This window comes from Lonchura striata, chromosome Z, assembly GCF_050655825.1.
Source record: "Lonchura striata isolate lonStrDom1 chromosome Z, ASM5065582v1, whole genome shotgun sequence".
Classification (NCBI taxonomy): domain Eukaryota; kingdom Metazoa; phylum Chordata; class Aves; order Passeriformes; family Estrildidae; genus Lonchura; species Lonchura striata.
In genome coordinates this window covers 3,752,249-3,776,720 of record NC_140740.1, presented here as the reverse complement: position 1 = coordinate 3,776,720, position 24,472 = coordinate 3,752,249, and the positions used below count along the sequence as shown (strand labels likewise).

Here is a 24,472-nt window from a genome sequence, read left to right as displayed (position 1 = left end):
ATGAAAATTCAAACTCCAAATATGGGCTGACTCCACCTGAGGAATTGCAATTGAGTTCTGAAATGAGCAAATTTGCAGAATCATGGAATCAGGTTGGAAATGAGCTCTGAGCTCAAGTCCAGCCTATGACTGAACAGCACCTCGTCACCCAGACCGTGGCCTGAGTGCCACTTCCAGCTTTTCATTAAACACTTTCAGGGACAGTGACTCCACCACCTCCCTGGACAGCTCATCCTGTAGCTGGGAGATCCCTGGATACCAAACTCCTTTAAAGCAGCACCACACTGGGTGATCAGGCAGCAGCCAGGAGCCCATGTTGTTTTCTAAACCACAGCGAGCAGCCTCTGGATGAGGGAGACGTAAATTCCAGGTAGGACACATCTGAGACAGCAAAAGTCCTTGTTTATGAGGGGTTTATAGCTGCAGCTGGACACGAGCCCAGGGTGTCCAGGTGGCCAAGAAGGACAAAGATGCCAGGGTTGTCCCAGCCCTGGGTGGCAGCAGGAGCAGGGCAGTGCTGGGACCACACCTCAAACCCCAGGGTCACTTTTGGGCCCCCCACACAGGGAGTGGAGGGGCTGGAGCGTGGCCAGAGGAGGGAACGGGGCTGGGGAAGGGAATGGAGCCCCAGGAGAGGCTGAGGGAGCTGGGAAGGGGCTCAGCCTGGAGAAAGGAGGCTCAGCGGGGACCTGGAGCTCTGCACAGCTCCTGACAGGAGGGGACAGCCGGGGGGTCGGGCTCTGCTCCAGGAACAGGGACAGGAGGGAATAGCCTAATAGCCTGAAGCTCTGCTGGGGGGAATTAGGTTGGACATGAGGAAGAATTTCTTCCTAGAACGGGTGGCCAGGCACTGGAAAGGGCTGCCCAGGGCCGTACTAGAGCTAGTATCCCTGGAGGTGCTAAAGGAAAGCCTGCACGGCGCTCAGTGCCACGCTCTTGTTGACGGGGTGGTGTCCGGCCGTACGCTGGGCTCCATCACCCCCGCCCGATTTATCCCGCGATTCTGTAATTTACAGCCACACCGCCGAACGGGGACGCGGGCGGCGGGTCCCTTTGTCCGGAGCCATGGGCGGCAACGGGGGGCGGGCGTGAGGGGCGGCAGCGCGCGCGAGGCGTGGGCGTGGCCGGGGGGGCGTGGCCTGAGTGGCTCGCCCGCCGGCCGTTGGAGGGTTTTGAATTTAGCCCGCGGCAGAAAGCGGCTCGCGATTGGCTGGCGCGGGGTCACGTGGGCGGGAGGGCCGCCAGCGCGGTCCGGCGGGGCGGGCGCGCGGCCATATTGGATCGGTGCGGAGCCGGCCGAGGAGGAGGAGGCGACGGCGGTCGGTCCGCGCGTCCGTCCGTCTGTCTGTCCGTCCGTCCGTCGGTCCCCGCCCGCTCCCCGCCCCGCCGGTATCACCCACCCCGCCCGCGCTCCATGGCCGATCCCACGCCGCGCACCCGCGGCCCAGCCGTCGCCGCGATGCCGCAGAGCCCGACGCGCATCTCCCGCCTGCAGGAGAAGGAGGAGCTGCGGCAGCTGAACGACCGCCTGGCCGTGTACATCGAAAAGGTGCGGAGCCTGGAGACGGAGAACAGCGCGCTGCAGCTGCAGGTGACCCAGCGGGAGGAGGTGCGGGGCCGCGAGGTCACCGGGCTCAAGGCAGTCTACGAGGCGGAGCTGGCGGACGTGCGGCGGGCGCTGGACGACACGGCGCGGGAGCGCGCCAAGCTGCAGATCGAGCTGGGCAAGCTGCGCACCGAGTACGAGCAGCTGCTGGGCAGGTGGGCAGCGGGAGCAGGAAGGGCCGGGAAGCATCCCTGGGATGGCGGGGTGGGGATGGGGATGCGGGCGGAGCGGCGGCGGAGGCACCGGCGGTGCGCGCCCTGCGCTGCCGCCCGCCCGTCCCGCCGGCGCTCGGCCGGGAATGAATCCGGGAATGAATGAGGGAATGGATGAGGGAATGAATGAGGCACGGGCAGCGCTGCCGCCGCTCCGCCCCGGCGGGAAGCGCCGGCCCCGAGCGCCGCCCCTGCCGGGTGCGAGTGCCCCGGCTCCCGCAGCATCCGCGGGGATGCTGCGGGACGGCTCCGACCGGTGCGGACGGAAAAAAAGGGGGACGTTTTGGTTAGACAGGTTAGATACTAGCCAGAAGTTCCTTACTGTGCGGGTGGTGAGGCGCTAGAACAGGTTGTACGGGGAGGCTGGTGCTTCAGAAATGAGGTGCTGTGATTGCTACCCGCAGTAAGGGAGAGCTTAGAGCACCTTCCTGTAACTAAAGGAGGATGGGGAAAGATTTTTGACAGGGGCACGGAGTGATAGGACAAGGTGGGAACGGCTTTAAACTGAAGAAAGGCAGGTTTAGATGGGATATCGGGAAGAAATTATTTGCTGTGAGAGAGGTGAGACCCTGGCACAAGTTGCCCAGGGAAGTTGTGGGCACCCCATCCCTGGAAGTGATCCAGGCCAGGCTTGATGGTGCTCTGAACCATCTGCTGTAGTCAGTGGCGTCCCTGTTTGTGTACTTGGGACTGGACGGGCTTTAGAGTCCATTCCAGTCCCTTAGCACTGTGTTTCCATGATTATTCACCTCCCCCTGCACGGACAGAGGGCTGCCTTTAAGGCTTAGGCTGTTGAAGAAAAGTTGAACCTTTCTGAAACAGATTAACTTCATAATGTGAAAATACTGACTAGGTAATACGCGGATCATACTTAAACCAAAGACAATGTAATTTAATTTCTGCGTGCCTTCCTGGATGTTCAGATGTTACAAAATGTGGAAATTTTGTCCTCACATCCCCTAAACTGCCGGCTTTAGGGCACAATGCCAAGATCCCTGCTCTTGCAGCTAACTGATTTTGAGACACTAGATTTTGCTTCTTAAACATTCTACTCGAATCAGTTGTTTATTTGGTTCCTTGTTTGTGTTTACCTTCAATTTGATTTTTGTGACTACTGCAGTTTTAGGCATTAACACTTTAGTCCTGGAATCACAAGTTGTATCAATGCTGGGAGGGGGAAAAAGACCTCCAGAGTTGTTATTCTTCCTCTCCTACTGTGTCTTAAATGCCCTCTCAGCCCTGATTTTTCATGATGAAAAAGATACTTCATGTGTTCTTGTGCATCTGCAGACAGCTCTGATATCTTTTGGAGTCTGTTATTTAAAGAACTAAAACCGTGGAGCTTCTAATCAGTGAGTCTGGTTGTTCTTGGGGTTACATCTTGGTGCCTTATGAAGATCTTGAATCAAAGTAGTCATTGACAGTGACAGGGGAAAGCCAGGTGTAGCTGCAGACAGGCACCAGCATTAATTGACTCCAAGGTCAAGCCAGGAATTTCCATCTCTGAGTGATTTTATTGAGGAAGACACTCTTGTGTCAGCTTCTCACAAGACTCATGTGTGGGACTGGGATCTAAATGCAGTCTTAGTGGACTCCCTTTTTGTGGCTGGAACCAGGGCATTAATAATGTGGACATGTGCATCTGCATATTCTGTCTTGCATTTGCCTGTGATTTTGCTTTGGCAAAAACCTGTTTTGGTGGGGGCAGGGTGTTGTTTGCCAAGAACTCCTGGATAGTTTAATAAAACAAACACTCAGTGCTGTTTGAAGCTCCTGGATTCGACTTGTTTGTGGCTGTTTGGTGCCAGACTTCACTATGGGCGTGCAGTTTCTTAGTCGTCTTTGAGAGTTAAGATGGATATCTTGGGGATATCTAGGCTTATCTGTAATTCTATTTGCAAAGTCTTAAAAAGGAGCAGAGGGGTTTTTCACTTGAACTGGAGCACACTCCTTCATGGCTTCTTAAAACTGTTAAGTCACATTATAACGCGACAAGAAATACTCTTAAAAGCACTTTGCACAGTTGTTCATAGGAGTTTTGTAAAGGTTTGCAAGGTAAGATGAGAATGTGTGCTCTCAACAGAATTTTCCTTGCCCTCTCTGAAAGCTGAACTGCACTGTGCTGTATGTGCTGACTTGAGTTAAAATGGGAGTATGTGGTAGTCTGACAGATCCAGTTGGTGGAAGGAAAAAAAAAAGTTACCTGGTATGTTTGGTTTGTGTGATTTAGGTATTCTGGTAGTCATAACATTCAAATTAATGATGAGGTTCCTTACAGAGCCAGAGGAGATAACGTGTGAGGAGAAATGGCTGTCTGGGTTTTCTGGGTCTGTGGAGGGAGCAAAGATGATTTCCCACTTATTTCTCTGAAGCTGGGTAATACCATTCATGCTCTAGCTGGACTTCTTGTGTTATTTGAATATTTTTGCAGGTGTTATTCTTGTGCAACTCTGTTTCCTTTGGGTAGCACAGCATCCTTCTTAATTGCTTGATCCATTTTTTTCCAGTAATCTTTCAGTCACTCTTAGTGCCTCAAACTCAAGCCTGTAGTAACTCTCGAAGTGCTGTAGGACTTCTCTTATTCTTCACAAAAATTAGAGATCCAGTCACTTATTTGTTTTGGATTTACTGACTTCAGTGCCATCTATATGGTGTGGTGCACCAAAAAACTTGCTCTGCTCATGCTTATATCCCTCAAGAAAATTGCATTTGTTTCTTTAGGTGACAGTCCTGTATATAGTAGACTTGTTGCATTCTCTCCTTCTAGAGTGCTTGCCATGCAGTGGGCTCTGCTGTAACAAAGATAGGAGGGTTTCCCTTGATAGTTCAAATCTCTAAAGAACTAGGGCGGGGAAAAGTGAGATTAAAAAAATGAGCTTCCCTATTTCTGTTCTGGGGAGGAGATGGGAAAGTGATACTCAGAGTTGTGTAAGTAGGAAGCTTGTGATGGGCAGAATGGAGATAAAGGGAAATAAATATCGGTATCTCAAGAGTTGGGGGGAAAAGACCATGTAATTTGAGTTTAGGTGTATAGAATTCATGGAGAGCTCTTGGGAGGTGGAGAAGAAGGAGCTCTCTCTTCCATAGTTTGAGAAAGAATTGAGAGACCGTACCATTTTTACAGTACTTCCAATTTATTTTCTCATTAGTGATTTGACAAGACTCTACTGTATGCTTTACCATTGGTATTGGCTGTTGCTGTGTCATGCCTCTTGTTCTGTCCGTGAAATAGTTAGTGTAATTAATTATTACAGCTACAGTTTTGCCAGTCAAGGGCTGTGGAAGACACCAGCAGTACCTCCGCAGAAAAAATGTCTGTTCATACTGATTTCCAGCTGCTGGACTTGCTCATGAACAATAAAGGTGAAAGGTTGCCTGTAGAGGGTGGGATCATGAAGTCTCAAAATGTGTGATGATAGAATTAGCTACAAATTATTTTGGGGTAGTAACTCCTGTTATTTTTAGGTAGGGTGCACTTCCTACAACAGAGCAGCATTGCCTTGGCTGGGAGTTCAGATTGCTGCAAATTCCATATTTCTTGAGAAAAAGATTAAATAGGCAAGGCATACAACTCAGTGAAAGATGTGATCCTTGGATATGTCATAATGCCATCTTATAAGCAGTAGGTCCCAATTGCTCCCTCACATCCTACAAGACTGGACAAATCTTCTGCTTTTGAGGGGAAATGTGTCGTGGGTTCATCATTTGCCACAAGTGCGCACCAGGGAGAACTGCTGAGCCGGGGTGGTGGGCGGAAAAGGTCTCATGTGTCACTGGAGTAATTAACTTAACAAGGGTGCACATTGTGAATTTCGGCACAGCTGTGTCACCAAGTCCTGTTGAACAAGGGCCGTTCAGAAAGCCAAGGCTGGCTGCTGCGTTGTGTGGCTCTGCTGGTGGGTCAGGTTTCAGCATAGTTTTGCACTGGTGGAAATGGTTTCCAAGATAAAGAAGATTTATTTCAAAGAATGTTTGTGATGGGGTCTTAATTCAGTGTATAGTAGGTCAAATATCCCTGGCTGGACTTGCCCACATTCTGGTGGGTCCTGTGAGGAAATTGTGTTCTTTAGGAGATATAAGCTGGTGTTAACTCCAGTTCATTTAGGAAACCCATTGTTTACAGTTGTCTTTGGCAGGCTGGGATTTCACTGTGGCAGTTTGCCAGTGTTGAGGGACATCTGCTCTCCTGGAAAAGGAGACAATGTGATTAAAGTAACTCCGAAGGAAATTGTGTGTTTTATTGAAGATGCTGGTAAAGCACTTAATCTTCCTTTATTATCTTCAGGTGTTTTGTAGAGTGCAATCATTAATAGCAAATGTAATTGTGGCAAAGAACTAAACTTCAGTTTTAAATATCAAAGAAATAATTTATCTGGCTGGCTGGCTTTGCATCTCCAGTTGGCCTTCCTTCCCATCTACACTCTGAAGTACATTTCGGCACCGAGATTAGGTAGTAAAATAAATATCAGGAACAGATTCCCATCAGTCTGTGACTTGAATTATGGTGCAAATGTGTGACAGTCTGCAGCTGATACCCTGAGCAGCTACACAGAACCATGTGGTGTTGGTGCAGGCAAAGATGTGACACCTGTTCCTGGCTTTTCCAGTGTGCATATGTGCTGTAAGGAGCTGGGGAGGTACTATGGAAAGGAAGCCGAGTAGAAATTTTTTAGGCGTATTTTTGTTATTGTAGGTGATATTGAAAAGTGAGGCAAAGATTGGAGTCTGTGGAACTTGAGCTTTAATCTGAAATCTGTCGCTGTTTGGATGTGTACCACAGAGCACCCAGAGGGGGAAGAAGTGGGATGATTAACTTGTTGAAAAACTATTAAAGACACTGAAATGTAAGAATTTATATTCTGAAGTAAGCATGTCTTCTGTGCAGCCTAGGTCATAAATGTTTGGTCTCAAATATGTGGACATGTAACGATGACAGGCTAGTGGGCAGTGGCTTGGCATGTGTTTATGTGTGTGTAGGTTCTCTTAGAAATGGGGTTATGGGATTCACATAGATGACCATGAACTTCAGGTTGTATTTGTGACTTTGAGCAGGGTCACAGCTGAGGAGTATGTGACCAGAGATGATGTATTTTTGGTTACAACTCCATTTAAATAAAATGGCTGACATGAGACAAGTTGAAACCATGTTACATATATTTATTTACAGGAAAGCTAAACTCATCCCGTTACTCTTATTTTCATGTTGGTCTTTATTTAAAAATTTGAATGTTCTTAAGTGATTTTCTTGCAAAAGACGGCCTTAGTGTTTTGTCTGTGATAGGGGAAAAATGTGGGAAACTGACTGCTAGCTAAATAAAACATAGAAAATTCATTACTATAGTTGGGAGTTTTTTTATTATTTTCATTATTTTCTTATTTCTCTGGAGTAGCTAACCAACCCACTGTGCAGTAAATGTAATTTTATATGGGTCTAAATATAGGCTGTATTTTTATCAGGAATCGCAACACATGTGTATCTATGCCATAACTTGGCTGAAAGCCAGTGCTTTTCGAGGAGGTTTTGATTAATGTTGGTAATGCATAGCTTTATGATCAGGTTCTTAAGCAGTGGTAGAAAAGAGTGGGTGGGGTGTGGGCGGTGAGAAGAATCTGCTGTTAGGCTGGTGGCATCCTGCACTTGGTCAGTTTCAAATTCACTACTGAGTTACCAGACCTCGCAAGGTCTGGCTGCTGACTGTCTGCCTTGCATTAGGTGTGTGGTTTGTCTGGCTGATCAGTTAAGATAGAAAATTAATTCTTCTTTATTTGGTTGGAGTTTGGTGGGGTTTTTTTTGGGTGTGTGTTTTTTTTTTTTTTGGTTTTTTTTTTTTTTTTTTTTTTTTGTATGGCTTTTCTATTAACTTAGCAAGAAGTTTAAGAGATGATGGTAAATTCTAGGTTGTTGTAAACAATTCCATGGATAAGAAGATCCACACGCTTTGAAGTCAAAAGAGAGAAAACCAAGCTGCTTCTTTGAAAAAGATGCAAGTCAGCAATTACTTGGTTGCTTTTATTTTCCTTTCATGAGTCAAACTACTTGCAATTGAGTACAGTTCTAGGTAATTTCTGAACACTGCAACAAGAAGGTGTTTGAGGTTTTTTCATTTGCTGTATTCAGATGTAGCTTTGGCTCTCTGGGGAGGAAGAAGCCAGCTATTGTCAAGAGGCTGAAGTTCTTCCTGGTCAAAATTAGTGAGTGTAAGGGTGAAGTGTGTATTGTATACATTAGTGTTTGTTTTTATAAATCACAGAGGCTCTTCTGATCTTTTCTTCCTTTCCTGTGTTCCCTTTAGGGCTGGGATGACACTGTTGAGTCGCTGAGATTTCATCTGGCTTCCAGTGTTTGAAGTGTTGAGCTCTAGTTTCTGTTTTCTCTCTGAGAATGTGTTCAGATGAGCTGTCTCATAGTTAGACAGCTCATGTCGCTAACAACTAATAGTGCTTAATTTTAATTCTCCACCCCACCCCCCCCCCCCCACCGCTGTGGCTTTTGTTACATTAAATTATAGTGTGGCTTCACAGTCTTATTGCAAACAAGACAGAAAGGGCTGATCTAACTGGTAATACTTTTTGTGGTACAGGTACTACACTGGGTTTTAATCATGTTGTTGCTAGTCCATTTTATTATAATACGCTTTTTTCTCTGCTGATGCATGGCAAGAATGCTCTTGCATTATTTTAATGCAAATACCTTATTAATGTATTTACAAACTGAAAGCTGCCTTTCAGTTTGTAAATACATTAATAAGGTATTTGCATTAAAATAATTTAAGATCCAAGCAGTTTTAAGGTATCCACACACTTTGGGTAATGGCATATTTTGGGGAATCTCTCTGTTTCAGAGTCCAGGATAACTTGGGGCAGACTGGGGAACAGCATGCTGTATGTCTATAGCTCTGCAACTTTCTCGTTTCAGGGCCTGACTTGGTAGGCTTGGTTTCAGTGCAGAGAGCTGGAAGCAGGAGTGTCCAAACCCTAAATCCTGTGGTTTTGTCTGAGCAGTGGATCCAGCTGTGGGTCTGAGGAGTGAAATGCCACTAAGGCAGTGGGGAGTGTTGAGGAGGAGGAAGCAGCTGAGTGCAGAAGAGAGTGTTTTTGTGTCTCAGGGGTTTCCAGTCTGGCCCTTGGATGCCACAGAGGGGGGAGCAGGTGCTAATCCCATGGGATCGGGATTAGCAAGCGCTAAATCTGTTGCGTAAAGCCTGCCATGTGGTGTGGCTGTGCTGCTGAAACCTCCAGGCATGCATTCCATCCCTGCATCCCTCTGTGTGCATGCACCTCTCCTGAGCATGATAAGTGCAGGTAATCTGTGGAAAAAAACGGATCTTGTAAAGCTGATGGTGTCTCCTTTTAAAATTGTGTTGATTTTGCGTTAGGTTTCATTTTGTCAAGAAGCATTGATGTTGTGTCTTATAAGTTGTACAGTGTCTAAAAAGAGTAGTGGATGTATTCTGAATCTATCCAATTTTAATTTATAAATTTATCTGTGCATTATGTTGTTAATTCTTTTTTTTTTTCTTTTTTTTTTTTGGGTTTTTTTGTTAAACAACTGGAAAGAAAAGCATAAGAACTGAAGAAGGATATGCCATCTTTGGTATTATTGAGCTTAAATCTGTCCATTCCTTTAAAAAGTTCATAGTTCAATTAAAAATATCTAGGACTTCTGCATGCTACTGCAGATATCCTAGGCAGAAAAATAGTGAGCTCCAAGGCTGAAGAACTTGTTGCACATTTAATGGTTGCTTGTGCCATCTAAGGACAAGAGACACTTTGATTCATGAATATGGGTTTCCTTTCTCCTGTTTTTGATAGGAGCCTGTTACAGTATTATTTGTGGATAATAAACTAGTGTTTATGTGACATTACTTTTTTCCCCCGTTTGATTTCTGTGTTTGAATATGCTGGTTTAGGAGATAAACACCTAGAAAATGCTTGACTGCTTGTCTAGACACAAAAACTAATTTGAAGGTAACTTGAAAATCTGTGCTTGCTTTCATAAAGAAATCACATCACCTTTGCACCTATTTCTATCATGGCAGATATTGTTGTATAGACAGGATTAGGATCTGCTTCCTCAGGTCTGTGAAAGTTTGCCAATTTTGAGGGGTGCTGTAAAGCACCGTAAATTTAGCTAACACAAAATGTTTTTGACAGGTGTTTCTCAGGTTCAAGATTCAGATTGCTTTATTACTCAGCAGTCGACTTTGGGGGCATTTATAGGTTTTCTTGCAACTACTTTCTCTGGTTTGTTCCAGCTATGCAAAGAAGGAATCTGACTTCAGTGGAGCCCAGGTCAAACTTCGTGAGTTTGAAGCAGCCCTGAATTCTAAAGAAGCTGCACTGGCTACAGCCCTTGGTGATAAGAAAAGTCTGGAGGGAGAAATTGAAGATTTGAAAGATCAAATTAGAGAGGTGAGAAGAAAAGATAACTAACCATCAGGTTCTCTAGTAAGTGAGGTGGTTTTCTGTATCATGAGCTGCCAGTCTGATAAAATATAACTTGGTAACTAAAAAAAAAATGAAAAGCTGTCCATTTTAAGAGCTGAGAAAGCTCTTAAAATTGCAGATGCTGAAATTAGGAGGGGGAAGCAAGCAGGTCAAGACTCAAAGTACATTTGACACTTTTCAGAAGTGTTTTGGGGGGCAGATTGACTTCACAAGAACAGATAATAACTGACAAATAACAGTTTCTCTCTGTCCTCCTTTTGGTTCTTCATGTTCTGGTGAAACAATGAGGAGGAAAACCTCTTGTCCTAGTTTTGTTAGCCTTTGTTAAACACATCCAGAGGATGAGTGGTGGAGACCACAAAACTGGTGTTTTCCATGTATTAAAAACTGATATGTAAGGAAATTTATTAAGTAGTAGTTCTAATGCCAGCTATTAAAGTGAAATATATGGAACTCACTTGTATAAGCAACTGCAAAGGTGTGTATGTGTGGTGGTATATAATATTACTGGGATAAATATTGGGATTTGATAGTGAAGTTAAACCTTAATGTGTAGTTGGCTGTAGTTCTGTGACAGTTTGGCCATTGTGTGAGTTCTGCTGCATAACTTTTGTGCTGATTCTTTTATTTCTTAAAGCTTGAAGCTTCTTTAGCTGCTGCCAAGGACCAGCTTGTAAATGAAACCTTGCAGAAGGTGGATCTTGAAAACCGTTGTCAGAGCCTCAGTGAGGACCTGGAATTCCGTAAAAATATATATGAGGAGGTAAATTTAGCCTCAAGAATTAACATTTTTAAAGACAAGAAAATTGGGAGGTCACTTTAGAATAGGAAAATCATTTAGGTTGGGAGGTGCCTCTGCAAGTTGTCTGAACTCCTACTCAGAGTAGGGTTTACCTCTGTTCTAGCATGAAGATTTCTAACTTCCTTTTTCTAGGAAAAATGATTTTAACTCTGAATTCTTGTGATAAAATAACTTCATGTATAATGTTGTTTCCTCTTAAATTCTGATCATGGTATGCAATGCACATGTCTTTTTTTATTAGTGAGAAAATAGGTTAGTATTTTCTCACATAATCCCATGATAAGAAATTAAGTGGAGGGAGACTCGAACAGGTGCTCTGGACCTGCAATATTTTTAATTTCAAATCTTTCTAATAGGATACTTTTGAATAATAGAAAAAAAGTGGATGAATAGTTGTCTCTTAGAACTTTCCCTTGCCACCCTCCCTTTCACCTGTGTCATTTAAGGCTTTCCAGGAGGAACCTTAGGGCAGTAACAAATGTACTTGGCCATACTGTTTTTTTTTCCATGTGTGCTTTTTCTTGCTAGAAGTGTATTCATAGCTTTGTTTCATATTGTTGGAATTCCTTTCTTTCCAGAGAAAGCACTGAACTAAATGGGGAAAGTGGGGTGACTCTTATTTCACAGCAGTTTGATTTTGTTGAAGCACAAAAGATACCTCAGTAAGGGAATATATTTTCTAAAATCAAATGTTGATGAGGTGTATTTGTTGAAAGTTCAGTCAACTCTCTGAAGAAAATGTTGTTAGTATCCTAGCTCTTATTTTAATGAGTGGCTATTGCAAAATAAGACTGGGGACACCGTTTCTACTAATAGTTTCATGTCAGAATCTGATACTAGAACCTGCATTACTCTCCACTCAGCAGGATAGTCTTCTGAAATTTTTGTCCTGTATTTAGTGTTACCATGTTTCTGTGGCTCTCATAGGAGATCAATGAGACAAGAAGGAAGCATGAAACTCGGCTGGTTGAGGTTGATTCTGGGCGTCTGATTGAATATGAGCACAAACTGGCCCAGGCCCTCCACGAAATCAGAGAGCAGCATGATGCACAAGTGAAGCTGTATAAAGAAGAGCTCGAAGAGACTTACCACTCCAAAGTGAGAACATGTTTTCACACGGCTGTTTGATGTGTTTTGTTTTTGTTTTGTTTAATAGCATAATTGTGGCAGCTCAGAGGGGTTTATTAGGGAACTGGGTTTGAAATTAGCATGTGTTTGAGAGTGGATTTGCATTTTCACATCTCACTTTGGGAGCAGGTTGAATCCTCATCAGGAACAATAGCAGAAGGGAAGGCGAAGGCAGCACTGTGTGAAGGTGATCTGCGGGGATTACTATGAAGTCAAGGAAATTTTGTGCATTGTTAAGTGTGATACTGAACAATGATCAATAAGGTGTCCCATATTTTATATAAAAATTCATAATGGGGCTTGCTGAGAAGACAGGAGATAGAGTCCTCTGACCCTGTACAAAACATGGGGAAGTTTTACAATGCCCAGTAACTTCTGTTTCTCACTCACCTAAGCAGAAAGCTGAAATCAGTTATACTTCATAATTTCCTTCCTCTGCTGTTACTCAGCATTTATGTCAGGAAGCATGCTGATGTCTCAACTGAAGCTGGTTTCAGTGGCTGTGCTTGTTGCAGTTAGTATTTTTTAAAAGCAAAGTGTTACTTTACAGCAGAAAAGCTTATATAAACTTAATTTAATAGCATTGGTTTTGGTCTTTTCAGCCTGCTTATCTCCAGGCCTTCAATCTGGCTTGGAAAAGATTGTTTCAAATACGGTCTAGCCAAAAAATGCAACCTCTCATTGCTTTCTTGGCCTTTATCACAAGGTATGCTGTATTTTTGGAAACTTAGTTTAAAAAAATAAATTAGATTGCTTTGCATCATCATCAACAAGTTCAGTAAATCTATGATGCAGCTCAAATGTGTGTAGTAGCGTTCATCAGGAATTATTTAGTTACTTTATAAAACTATTCAAGATTGAAGTGATAGAATGAGGCAGTAGTGGCTTAGGGCACGGGTACTGGTGCCAATTTGCTTATATTGCCTGAAAGTTAACAAGTTTGCCTCTTTTTAGAGAATTGGTAATTTCAGTTTAACTTCTTCACCAAGAAGCTGCTAAAGTATATTGAACGTTTTAAGTGTATTAAATAAACTTTGTCCAGCATGAAAATAGAACTTAGTAGTTCCATTTCAGTAATGTCTATAAGGGAAAGTTTTAATCCTAGGGTAAATATTCAGGGAATTGGAATTCTAGGCAGGGCAATCCAAAATGGTAACCACACTTAGCCCTAACGGAAGAAAAGTTTCACTGCGTTGGAACTGCAGAGAGGAACTAGGGTGGCTTAGCATTGCCTGTGGGTTTTTGGTGATTCATTCCTTCTTCTAGTGGGAGTAATTTTGAAACTGATGTCTTCACTTTGGTGCCCTGCAGCTGGAGAGTGCCAGGCTGTCCTCGGAGATGAGCAGCTCTGCAGCCAACACCATCAGGGAGCAGCTGAACGAGAGCCGCATGCGCATCGACAGCCTGTCCTCCCACATCACCAGCCTCCAGAAAGAGGTATCCAGCTGTGCCCCCCTCGGTCCTGCTATTTACAGATGTTGGCTTTTCTTCCTGTTACATTTGTTGGTTTTTGTATTAAAGGTCTGTTATTCCCTTAATTTGTAAGTATGTTCAGCGTCATGACCGACGTTCATCTTCTCTCCTACTGCTCTGTACTTTTTCAAATTCCTTAATGGTGTCTTCTTGACAAATTTTATTTTCATTTTCTGTGTGTAGTGTTCTGCTATAGGGTTAGTGTTTCAAATAGGGTACCGTTAAGTGCCTTTTGTGAAATTTTTTGTGGATAGATGAAGCAGTTTTAGACAAATGTATATTAAATGTTCTTGACACTCTGAGCAGTTTAGTAGTGACTGGGTCAGCCTGTAGAATTCTACAATGCAACATTCAAAGCCAGAACTGGAATTTGTAGGCTCTTTTCATCCTAGGTCCAGTTTGCATGTAGACATCTAAAAAAAAAAAAACAAACAAAAACAAAAACCAAAACTAATGATGTGATCTTGCCCAGATTAGGAATGCAAGACTGAGTAAAAACATCAAATAACATTCAGATAACTTAAGCATCTGTAGGGCAGGATCTTAAGCAGAAATTGGTTATTCCTAGATCACAGAGGGCATAAATCACACACAGAGAAGTATGAGAAAATGTATGATGAGTGCTATGTTCAGTATTGGCCTATTTGTAACATCATGTGCACTGCAGTGGGAAATCCAGAGTGAAAATCAGAAGTGTTAGGAGGAGGTTCTGCAGTAAGCTTTTGTAACTCACTTGAAAATGCAACAAAACATTTCAACTTTTTTAGGAAAATAAAATACTAGTACTGTTTGATCCTTTCTGTGATACATGTTGAATTTTATTCCTCCTGTATGGTGGACTCTTAACAGGACATCAAAATTTTGTGTATTTCTAGTGAAAAATATAAATGTGGGGGATATTATTTCCTAATTTTCCAAATAAATTGGCAGATACAAGTGAGATTCTTCCTAGTTTTTCTTTTACCTAGTCAAGTTAGTCTCTGTGGAAAAGATCAGGTGATATAATGAATGTGCATGAGGTTCTACAGGAGTTGGAAAGTTTTGGCCACTTAGATATTATTTCTGCCTTTGGATGACCATCATCTTTTGGAGGTTCAGTCAGCAGGTTTTTTAAGTTAATTTCCTCTGTTGTTTTACTTCAGAAGTGAATGTTTGGTTCAGCAGACTTGCTTCTGAACTGGCAGCAGTGTTTGTTGTAATTTCAGGACAGTCAGCTTCAGGGAAAATCAACTTCTATCAATTTGGCTGTGATTTTCCACCAAAGAAACCATTTTGCTGTGGTTTTGGGGTGGTTTTTTGTGGTAGCATTAGTTAAGTCAGTCACTTTTGTTTTCCACTTTACTAGCATTAAGTTAAGCTTTATTTACTTGGAGATCTCTTATCCCTGGTGCTGGTCTGGTTTGAATTGCCAGCACTGAGCTCTGCAGTAAACTCCACTCTGATCTTCCATGTGGCACAAAACTCCATTTATTACATTCCTTATCTGACTCGTAGTATTGACAACCAGTTACACTGGTCCCTTGTGTCAGACATGGCGACTCTCTTTTCTGTCTGTCTCTGGAATAAGTGATGACTTCCTAAATTTGGGTGCATGCATAGCCAACTTTGTGATTATGGGGCATAGGTTCATGTATCCCCTCCTTAATTAAAAAAAAAAATTAAATCTCAAGGGGCTGTGAAACATAAGAAGGCATGCTTATGGAAGGTAAACCCTAAAGCTGCCATCATTTTGGGCTTTTTTTGATAAGCATTGCATTCCATGGGTGTACAGTTTTAAGATCTGCTGACCTGATGGGATTTTTGAAGCAGGAGACAAATCAGATTTCTTCAAGGAATACTTATCACCATACTCTGAGCAAGCCTTGGAGGCTTTAAGGATAGGCAGGCAGGTTTGCATTGACAACAACCCCTATTCCTTTAGGGGAGTTGTCTCCCAGATTTCAGGATTAGCAGCACCAAGCCAAATCACAGAGCAGACAGAGACTACAGAGCACTGAAGGACCTCCAGGGGTGGTGACTCCTCCACCTGCCTCCCTGGGCAGCCCAGTCCAATATCTAACCACCCTTTTAGTGAAGGAATTTGTCCTAATGTGCAGCCTAAACCTCCCCTGGTGCAGCTTAGGACTGTATTCCTGTGTCCTATCTAGCACATGTTAAACACTTAAACTCTTAAGCTCAATATTTATTATTTGAGTAAATTCAAGTACAGTAGCATATTTTCAGACCTCAGAAAAACAGAGCAAAGTAGTTGTTTTTCCAAGGATGTTGCAAATTTCACTGGAACTTGAGGTGTTTATGTTTGTAGCAGGTGAGGTGGAGAGGAGGAAATTGAGCACAGGTGAGCGTAAACTCAGAAATAGGGGAGGATGTAATTCCTGGTTTTTGAATTCCGTGTTGCCTGAACAGCAGAGCACCTGTAGGCTTGGGTGGGCTTTTCTTTGCACCATCATTGATGTTTTCAATGCTTTTTCTCTAGTCCAGAGCGTGGCAGGACAGAGCACAGGAGCTGGAGAGCATCTTGGCCCAGGAACAGGAAAACTGCCTAAAAAGGCTGGCAGAAAAGGAGAAGGAAATTGCAGAGATAAGAAATCAGATGCAGGAGCAGCTGACTGACTATGAGCAACTTCTGGATGTTAAACTGGCACTTGACATGGAGATCAATGCATACCGGAAATTGCTGGAGGGTGAAGAGGAGAGGTAGGAAAGAACATGGCAAGGAGGTGGTGTCTGTTATCTCTGTGCTTTTCTTGTGTCTTTCTCTGTTAAAAAGCAGTTTTTTAGTGGTGCTTGACTTCTTTCCAAGGCACTGTTTTTGCCCCCTGCTGTCTGACACAACTTCTAAGTCACCATGAGACCAAGCACATTGATTATCAGACAAGCTCTCAAGGCAGCAAACAACCTTTTTTGTTGTTGTTGTTAAGATCCAGCAAAGAAGAAGCAATGAATTGTCATTTGTATGCCTGTTTGGTGCCGTGCTTAATATTCTTCAAAATTAGTTGCAGGGTTAATTAATTGTTACCCAAATTCCTCTAAGTATAGAATAATTTTAATAAAGTCATAGCCATTGTGATTGCCCAGCTCATCAGCCAGCTGCATTTTCCACATCTGGCCTCAGAGTTCTTCCAGTACTGAGAATTTTCAGCTCTGTCACAACTGTCATTTAAAGCAGTTTGATTTTTTTACTGTATTCTGAGCTGCGCACTGCTGATTCTCTCAACTGTGGGGATGAAACAGCCAAAGCTTTTATGCCAGTATGTTTTTCCATTAATTTCCCACAGTGGCTTAAATCTCCCTAGGGTTTTTGTTTCTTGTAGTCTTCAAGGAATGCACAGTAATGCTTTTATGCTCTCAGTGTAATAGTCCATCAGTGTTCTGTGTTCCAGGAACATTAATCAGCTGTTCTACAGCATTTTATTCACCTCTTAAGTACTTAAGCCTTCACTTCTTCATGTAACATGCCTTGTTTACTATGTTGCTGTATAAATCTATGGGATGAAGAGGAGGTGGAAGAAAGTTTCTTTTAAGAGAAAGGTGGGAAAAATACAACCAAATCATGGGGTCATTAAAGCTGTGAAAGATTTGAATCCAGCTGTTGATCCAGGACTTCCATGGTCACCACTAAACCCAAGTCCCCCAGTGTCCCTAAGTGCCACGTTGGCATGTGTTTCCAGCACTTCCAGGGCTGATGATGGCACCACATTCCTGGGCAAAGCCCGACTGGCTTTTCAGTGAAGAAATTCCTCCTGATACCCAGTGTACACCATCCCTGTCCCAGCTTCAGCTGTTTCCTCTCACTCTGTCCCGCCTTCCCTGCAGGTGCAGCCCAACCCGCAGCTCACTTCACCCTCCTGCCAGCCAGTTGTGGAGAGCAGGGAGGTCCCTCCATGAGTCTCCTTTTCCCTGATGTGATGTGTGTGTGTGTTTTCTCCCTTGCCCACGCCAGGCTGAAGCTGTCCCCCAGCCCCTCCTCCCGGGTGACCGTCTCACGCGCCTCGTCCAGCCGCAGTGTCCGCTTGGCCGGTGGCAAGAGGAAGAGGATTGACGTGGAGGAGTCTGAAGCCAGCAGCAGTGTGACCATTTCCCACTCTGCCTCTGCCACGGGGAACGTGTCTATCGAGGAGATAGACGTGGATGGGAAGTTCATCCGCTTGAAGAACACTTCTGAGCAGGTTTGGATTGGACACGCGTGTCATGAGTTGAGGTGCCGGGGCATCCTCACTGCCCTCGCAGCTCCCAGGCTTCACTTTGACCCCAGAGCTTGTGGCATTAAGTAGCTGGTGTGTCTCAAAGACAGCTTTCACACACTGTTCTGGGTTGATGATGACTTTTCCCCGGGGATTTTTGGTGCTTTTGTTTTACTGCAAGGTGGCCCATCCACCAAATCATTACCTTGCACTTCTGCGTTCTGCCTTGCAAGTAATGCACCTGTAAAACTTTACAGATGACATTGTTCCTGATAAGAAATGCTGCAAACAGACACCAGACTGCTTTAGAAGCCTTTTCAGCCCTTTCTTTGCCTTAAAAAGGCTCAGAATAAACAAGTAGAGATACAGAATAAAGGTCTAGTTGAAATTAACTGCCAATGTCCCTTGTATCTCCATAAAGCTTTCCTAAATCATAGTTTTTGTTCTTCCTTGGCTGCACCCAGAGTTTTACAAGCCTCAGTTCCCATGCCAAAGCCACTGTTACAGTGACTGCTGAGATCATTTGATTCTGTGAACAGGTTGGAATTAGTATTGGGAGGATACACATATCTACATAAATCAAGAACCCTTTGATAAATAATAATCACTTCCTTATAAGCCCTCAAAATGGTGCTTTTACATACACTACATTTCCCTCCTTTATCTTCACTAAAAGGCAGCTTGTGATGAGCTGACCTGGTTCCAAGAGTCCCAGTCCCCTCTAATTGGTGAGGCTATGGACAGGCTCCTCCAGACAGTGATAATGTGGGTTTTAATTACCTGTAATTACCACACCTGGGGAGCAATGGTTTTGTTTAGTGAATTCAAGAAACTTTGACATTTTTCTTGGTCTAAACAATTCAGTCTGTACAGATGATTCAATTCAGCCAGGTCAAAAATTATTTCTGGTGACTCAGAACCTGCCTTTTTTTTCTTTTTTCTTTTTTTTTTAACTTTCCTCTACACATATACTTGTTTAACTCCACATACTTGTTTTCCCTTCACCTTTAATTTGCCTACACATCCATTGTTTCATAAGGAAGGAGGAGCTTCAGTTTTGTTCCTAGTAACCATGGGTGGTTCATGTTTCTTGTGCTTTTCTAGGGGGTCTAGATTTGAACTCCCTGTAGTGCAGTGTAATAAACTCTACTTGGGGAATATTCATGAGTGCTTTGACATTTTATATAAATAAATAGATTTTAAAAATTTGTAAAATCCTCTCTAACTATGGTATGTTTTGGTGCAATGACAAACTGAATGTCAGCATCCACTGAAATATGATTGTTTATTTTAGATCATTTTAACTGACAGTGGCAACTGTTGAATGATGAGAACCTATGTGGATGGGAGAGTTTAAAAAGTGCTTGTTTTGAATTTAAAAAAATACCTACTCCTGTTTTGAAGCAGTCATTCTGTAAAGATGACATGTATATGATTTGTTAATGCTTTTCAAGTAGTTGATAGGAAAAAAAATTACAGGGAGTATGTGGTGGCAAGTGTGCATATGTAAAAATACTTCAAGAATACTAACAACAATATTTTGTTTTCTAGGAAGCCTGCTTGCCATTCTGTGCTTCAAAAAACAATAAATATTTGTAAGGGGATTTTAATATTTAATACCTATTGCTAATATGTATTTCTCTGGACCAAGTGATAACAAAACTGATGCAAATCATAAACATTAATTAACATTAGAACTCAAAAACAGAATGTATTAAGCTTTAACTTCAAATAAGAGGTAAGATAAATTTAGCTAAAATTATTCTAATTCCATGCTGAAGATCAAGTGACAGTAAACCCCTTCTCTGAAAGCTTTTTGTGTGCCACAACCTTAAAGATAAAACACACTACATGCATAGCAGAAAAATGAATGCTGGTGGAAATACTGGGTTTTTTCCCTCTCTCTTTTCTTAGGATCAACCTATGGGAGGTTGGGAGATGATCCGAAAAATAGGAGACACTTCTGCAAGTTACAGATACACCTCAAGATATGTACTAAAGGCAGGCCAGACTGTTACAGTAAGTTGTCAGGTTTCTCTTGAAATGGACTTCAGGCCAACTTCTTTGAGTCAAAAAGACACAAAGTTTTTAGTTTTGTCCTTCCTCTGTACATGTTCAGGAAATTATCATCTCTGTTTGTGTTGGGCATTCTTTGTGTCAATTGCTGGGATAATTAATACAGAGGGATGTTTTTCAGAATTTTCTGCATGAAGCAGTGATTTTCACCATGTACACGTGAAAATTTGATATCATACTACATATTCTAGAGTCTCTGCATTAAAAACATGTGTGTTTTATTGTACAAAACTTTGGTTTTCCTCACTGGAAGAGACGCACAGCATCACTTAAATGAAATACATTAACTGAATTTGGAAATCTGGTAAGACTGGCACAAAATGTTCCTGTGTGACTTCTGTTGTCAGATCTGGGCTGCAAATGCTGGAGTAACTGCGAGCCCTCCCACTGACCTCATCTGGAAGAACCAGAATTCCTGGGGCACCGGTGAAGATGTGAAAGTTGTGCTGAAAAATTCTCAGGGAGAGGTAAACCACCACAGATCTGTGTGAGATTTTTCTGTGATGGCATCACCTACAAGGATTCAGACTAGGGCTCCATACAGGAATGCACTGAAGTGCTTCTTTGCTAAAGTTTCCTCCTTTTGGAGAACTAGCTGCAGTTTAGAAATGCCTCTACTGAACTCTGATTTTTTTTTTTACTCTAAATAGTGAAAAAATACATAAATAGCTCCTCCCTCATGGCAGGAGCTAGGCAGTGCCTTAGAACATGCTTTGGAAAGAAAGTTTTGGTGAACTCTTGGGTGATTTGTCTTCTAGATCAGTTTTCCTTAATTCTGTGGGATTTTGAGGAGTGGGGAATTCCAGAGGGAAATCCACATGGAGCAATGAGGGGTTAATACAGTTAAGGTGTGATTTAAAACTTCTTGTGGGATAGTTACTGTGACATGCTTCAAATGAAAGAAAATATTTAAATATAGATGAAAAAGAGCAGACTTTGGATGTTGTCAGAAACAGTCCTTCTAATCATTAAGATATTTAAAATTAAGCTGTTTATGATCAGCAATACTTGAGAAGTATACAAATTTTTAAAATGAGTGCAAGTAGTTTTCCCAGCAGCTGGAGCTTTCATTTCTTGAAGTCTTGAGTCGGTGAGAAACAGGAGATTTTTTTTTTTTAAAAGTTCAAATCTTAAAACTGTCTTGTAGGAGGTTGCTCAGAGAAGCACTGTGTTCAAAACAACAGCACGTAAAGGGGAGGATGAGGAAGTGGAGGAAGTAGCTGAAGCTCTCGATGAGGAAGACATTTACCGTCAGCAGGTATTTTTTTTTTTGGCTTAACAAGGTTATTTACATTGAAAAAATGGGATATAAGTAACGAATTCTTAAATTAAAAAAAATATAAATAATGGAGTGTGGATGTTATTTTATTTTTGTTTTTTTAATTAGTAATTAAGGAAAGCATTGAGCTGTCTTACTGAAACCAGTGTAAAAATATTGCCCGATATATCCTCTTGCAGAGAAGTACATTTTTAAAAAAAATTTAAGATACGGGGATTTTTTTCCTTCCCTAAAACTCTGTTCCTCATAAGATTCTCCCCATGTCAATTGTTTATAGTAAAGTTTGGCTTAGGCAGGTAAAGTTTACTGAAAGTTTTCAGAATTTAAATCTCTCTTTATGTCTGATAGAGAAAATCATGTTATTGTCATATATTCACATATTTTCTCTAATAGAGATAATTTGAGATTTGAAACCTCTTTGAGAGAAAATGTGCCTGGCATGCTGAAAAAATGAAGTTCTGAAGACCAAAAAAAAAAAAACCAAAGGACTATTGGAAATTAGAGATGTTACATTTATTACATAAAACCTCTCTAGGTTCTTGTTTATGCTCACTGATTGAAATATGGCAGTTACTTGTATTTTTCTGATACCTGTCCTCTATTGCTCCTCAATAGGAAAGGACATGTAACATTGTTATAATTCCAGGGTAAAACAGGTTGTACAGCTTTGCTGATTCTTGTTTGTACCATGCCAGGCAAATAATTTCATATATTAAAAAGTGTATGTGTTTATATATAATGTATGTGTATGTATATATGTATGTATGTATATACATATAAAATTTAATATCTATTTAACTATATATTAAATATATAATTATCTAATATACATATAATTAATATAAAATCCATATAAAATAAATATCTACTTATTTAAAAGTATATAATAAAAAAAGCACAGTAGATTCTTTTGGGTAGAAAAACATTTTGAACATTTTGCTGATGGGGTGGTTTGTTGTTTTTTTTTTTGGTTTCTTTGCTGGTTTTTTTTTGTTTGGTTGGTTGGTTTTGATTTAAATGGTTCTCCCTGTTCACAACAGGCAGAGCAAAGGGCATCCAGCAGAAACTGTGTGGTCATGTGAAATTCCAGCTACTCCAGGCTCCTCCAGCCGTGGTAATCCCTACCTGCAGAACAGAGCCTTCTGAGAAGCACAACATTATTTTCCCAAGTCTGTGAATTTTTAAAGCTGCGAGTCTGATGGCCTTAAACCTCCTCTGCCACTGAAAAAAAAAAAAAAAAAAAAAAGAGAAAGGATTGTGACAAGCTTCCTCGCAAGATGTGAGCTAGTAGCTCCTGACAAGGAGAATTCAGAGTTCTGAGAAATTCAGAGAATTCGGAGTTCTGATGCTCCTGTCTCTCTCTCAGATTTATACACCAGTCTCTCTTCATGGAAACCTTGCTGGAGTAGGAATATTCCAGTGTGTTTTGGGGATCGATTTTTCTTAGATTATACCACTCCAGACTAGTTGCTACAACCTCTTTGTATTTTAGGTGCTGTTGGGGATTGGTTTAGAGTTTTTTATTCTGGAAGAGGATTCATGTTACACCTTGTAGTTGTGTTGTTGAGCTAGTGTTAACGGCTTAAATTTTCTTATGTGGTTTTTTTCTAACAAATTAGAAAGCTGTTTTAATATGAATTGCCTTACTTGTTTACAATTTTCAGTAAAAAAACGAAGTCTGTAGAGCTCTAGTCTACATTTGTATGGGAAACAGTTGTAATTTTACCAATGTTGAAAGTTTTTCTGTCCTTTTCACATTATTCCAATGTCTGAAAAGAATTGTAATAAAGTATCTATGTCCTACAGAGTAAAGTTTTTGGAATTTGTTTCTTCCTAGAACTGAGTTAAAAGTTGAAGGAGTGTTGAATCCTTGAAATTGATGGGCTTTGAAGCTGAAGAAACATCCATTAAATGGAACAGTGCAAAAATTTCTTCTGAATAATGGCTGATACTGCTTCACATTTGGAAAATCAATTCTTCAGAGCTTTATTCACACTCTTGCATTTGTGCTCATCTTGGCTCTTGGTTCTGTTCTTACTGGACTGGCTTTTACTGCATCCTGCAAGCACCAGGCTAAGCAATGTTAGCAAGCACAGTAACATAAAGAAGAATTTACAAGTGCTGTAAAATAGTTACCTTTGACACAGCCTGAATGTATTATTTCAAATGCACGGCCAGAATTTTGGAAGTTGATTGGAATTTTTTTTCTTTTTTTAATTGACTGTTCTTGACTGTTCTTCGATGATAGTGGTAGAAATGCAGATTTTAGAATAATTTTGCTTTTTTTCTTTGCTGTGGCAGGAACTCCTGTAGATTAGAAGAAGGGAACGTTGGGAAACACAACTGTGAAACATCCTGCCACAAGGTGGAGGTCTTGTTTTGCTTTGTTTTTTTCAATATTGTACAGCAACAACCCAACACTTCCTGCACTTCCCTGCAAGTTCCATAACTTGATTATCATTAGTTCTGGCATTAGATGCATATTGCATTTTCCTGCAGGTGAAAACTCTTTAGTAATTTACTTGTAGCCAGATAAACACTTTACCAGAAATATTTCTGCTCAAATATACTCATTCCTGTGAGAAACAGATTGAGAATTTAGGAAAAAAGTGGTTAGACCTGTGCAGCAAACCTGTGAACTGCATTCTTTTTTTCTAGTTTCATTATAAAAACCATAGTGTAGTCAAAACTGGTGCAAATTAGTTTATGATGCTGTTAACAGCATGCTTTAGCATCTTTATGATGCTAAAGATTGTTTTTTGGTTTGTATTTCCTTGTTCATTATTTACATACATCACATTTGTCTAAGCAGCAGCAGAAAATGGACAGAGAAATTAATAAGCAAGTTATTTTCAACAGATGCTAATTATTAATTTCCTTTTATAAATAATGCAATTTTAAATGCTGATCTTTGTTTAATTTTTTCAATGAAAATTTGCCTTATCAGTGTATCATTTTGATACTCATTTGGGGGTTTCTGGACTTAAAGGACATTTTTATCTGTGAAACACTGGGTTTCATATTCATATTGAACTGTAAGATGTATCTGTACTTAAATGCTGCTGCTTTTACTGAAATGGCCACGTGATAGCTGTGAAGAATTTTCCTCCAGGCAAAGAAATCAATTAGTTGATGGAGAATTAAAGCTCTTAAAGCCCCTGTCCCAAAGAGGACAACTTGTAATTATTGGTGATTTTTTAGAAAGGGAGTGGAGGTTGTGTGTGATGGATGTGAATGCTTATTTAGCCTTTCCTGGACATCAAG

General features: G+C 41.6%; 1 protein-coding gene across 2 annotated transcripts; it reads left to right on the top strand.

Moving 5' to 3' along the window:
- Positions 1 to 1,273: 1,273 nt before the first annotated feature.
- LMNB1 (lamin B1) lies at positions 1,274 to 23,020 on the top strand. 2 transcript variants are annotated; one of them, XM_021551854.3, is made up of 11 exons: positions 1,274 to 1,761; positions 10,074 to 10,230; positions 10,904 to 11,029; positions 11,996 to 12,166; positions 13,508 to 13,633; positions 16,146 to 16,366; positions 17,613 to 17,838; positions 19,768 to 19,872; positions 20,277 to 20,396; positions 21,077 to 21,187; positions 22,249 to 23,020. In XM_021551854.3, the coding sequence occupies exons 1-11, from the start codon at positions 1,415 to 1,417 to the stop codon at positions 22,288 to 22,290; spliced, it is 1,752 nt and encodes a 583-aa protein (XP_021407529.1). In that variant the 5' UTR covers positions 1,274 to 1,414; the 3' UTR covers positions 22,291 to 23,020. The 2 variants fall into 2 exon arrangements, with proteins under 2 accessions (XP_021407529.1, XP_085422451.1); XM_085566325.1 differs by lacking the exon at positions 1,274 to 1,761 and adding an exon at positions 1,902 to 2,113.
- Positions 23,021 to 24,472: the final 1,452 nt, after the last annotated feature.

Excerpts from the sequence above, each read along its gene's own strand:
- LMNB1 (XM_021551854.3), top strand. The coding sequence starts at position 1,415 with ATGGCCGATCCCACGCCGCGCACCCGCGGCCCAGCCGTCGCCGCGATG. Across the intron at positions 11,030-11,995 it reads GTAAAAATATATATGAGGAG|GAGATCAATGAGACAAGAAG; the intron begins GTAAATTTAGCC and ends TGGCTCTCATAG. Across the intron at positions 17,839-19,767 it reads TGAAGAACACTTCTGAGCAG|GATCAACCTATGGGAGGTTG; the intron begins GTTTGGATTGGA and ends CTCTTTTCTTAG.